This window comes from Temnothorax nylanderi, unplaced genomic scaffold (assembly GCF_030848795.1).
Source record: "Temnothorax nylanderi isolate EJ_2023f unplaced genomic scaffold, tnyl_v1.0 TNYL_tig0599_pilon, whole genome shotgun sequence".
NCBI classification, from domain to species: Eukaryota; Metazoa; Arthropoda; class Insecta; order Hymenoptera; family Formicidae; genus Temnothorax; species Temnothorax nylanderi.
Window position 1 is genome coordinate 5,760 of NW_027249661.1, and position 1,862 is coordinate 7,621.

The window sequence follows — 1,862 nt, forward strand, 5'->3', positions numbered from 1 at the left end:
GTTGCTGTTCCGGTTAAAAACTATTTGGAAAATATCGGATTGGAAGTTCTGGCTCACCCGCCTTATAGCCCAGACCTTGCCCCTTCCGACTACCATTTGTTTCGATCGATGCAGAACGCTTTGACTGGAATACGCTTCACTTCAGAACAGGGTATCAAAAATTGGCCCGATTCATTCTTGGCTTCAAAAGATGAACGCTTCTTCCGCGACGGAATCCATAAATTGCCAGAAAGATGGGAAAAAGTAGTGGCTAGCGATGGACAGTACTTTGAATAAGGTATTAATTCATTTTATCGTTCAAATAAATGCGTTTTTCAAGCAAAAAAACGGACCGAATTAAGTTGTACACCCAATAATTAACCATAACTAAAAGATTAATGACAGTCAGGAGGATTAATGTTGTAACCTCCGAATGCTCGCTGGTATTGCCATGGGACTTAAGCCTCCCCTGTTTCGGTTACAAAATAATCCCGTAGCACATTACGTTGGGCGCGTGCAGCAACATTTGAGTTATTACTAGATAGCCGACCAATATTTTGCACCAGATCACCCTGTTCTCCGTGTCCTCGCCATGCTCCTCCCAAAACCATACCTTCTCCTGTTTCTCTGTCTATCAGCTGTGGTGGACAGTACCTCCTGCGAGCTGGAGCAATTTCTCTTTCTCCTATTATAACAAAATTGTGGAGACAGATCAAGACCTTGACTAAGTGCTCAGCATTTTCTGGAGAACAACATAAGGGTCTTGTAAGAATTCGCCACCTTGATACCAGAATGCCGAAAGCATTTTCAATAACTCGCCGTGCTCGTGACAATTGGTAGTTGAACACCCTCTCCTTGTTGGTCAATTGAAGACGGGGATACGGACGTAGCAGGTATTTCTTAAGGGGGAAAGCTTCATCACCTACAAGCGCATATTCCGTTGCTATTAATGTGCTAGGCAATTCTTTCTTTGGAGACACATCAAGCAAGTTATTATCAAGAAGATGAGACATATCCGAGTGTGCCCAAACTCCACCATCACTGATACTGCCGAATTGTCCTATATCTACCATTGTAAATTTGTAGCTTGCGTCACATACAGCCATCAAAACTAATGAAAAATATTTCTTATAATTTGAATATTGACTGCCAGAATTTGGGGGACACTGAATACGGATGTGTTTTCCATCCAACGCTCCAATGCAATTAGGGAATTGCCATTTTTGCATGAACTCATCGGCAATACATCTCCACACTTCTTGCGTTGGTTGTGCCAGGTAACGTGGCTGTAGCACATCCCATATGATGCGGCACACTTCAGGTATAATCTGGTATGCCGTTGATCTTCCAATTCTGAATTCAGCTTTCTTTGAAAACATACTGTCCCCATGAGCTAGGTACCTGGTCAAAGTAAAAAAAACATTAAGGATCAAAACCAGCCTCAGCTCTGGATGTAGTGAACGACGACGACTCCTTTTTAACAATCAAGGGCGAACGAGTTCATAAAGATTTCTAAACTGATGGGGCCACATTCTGGTCCAGTTAAAAAATTCTTCATGATCTGTTTCCATCAGTTTACGAAAATAAGTTAAATGGAACCCTTTGGAACGACGTCTTTCTTCACTATTTACTGGCCGCACCCACCATCTTCTGTTGTTCGATTCACTGAGCAAACGGCCATATAAAGATACTAAATTTAAAAATTGGGAGCAAAGTTGCAGAAAGATTAATAATTGCTGCCGGTCGTCCATTGTGGCTGTGGTCGACTTGACAGTTACGCTATTATCGCGAACAATCCTTGCGACTATTGTAGACACTCGTCTAGCGACACTCTTACGACATGCGACGAACTTTTCTACGACACTACTACTTACGACATACGA

At 42.4% G+C, this 1,862-nt stretch overlaps 1 protein-coding gene across 1 annotated transcript; it reads right to left on the minus strand.

The window, feature by feature from the left end:
* Nucleotides 1–437: 437 nt before the first annotated feature.
* LOC139784236 (uncharacterized) lies at nucleotides 438–1,294 on the minus strand. The gene has a single exon (XM_071723403.1). It carries the CDS (start codon nucleotides 1,206–1,208, stop codon nucleotides 438–440), a length of 771 nt encoding a protein of 256 aa, XP_071579504.1. The 5' UTR covers nucleotides 1,209–1,294.
* Between the last annotated feature and the right edge of the window lie 568 nt (nucleotides 1,295–1,862).

What these genes read in the sequence shown, in the direction of transcription:
- LOC139784236 (XM_071723403.1), bottom strand. Translation starts at nt 1,208, where the DNA reads ATGCAAAAATGGCAATTCCCTAATTGCATTGGAGCGTTGGATGGAAAA.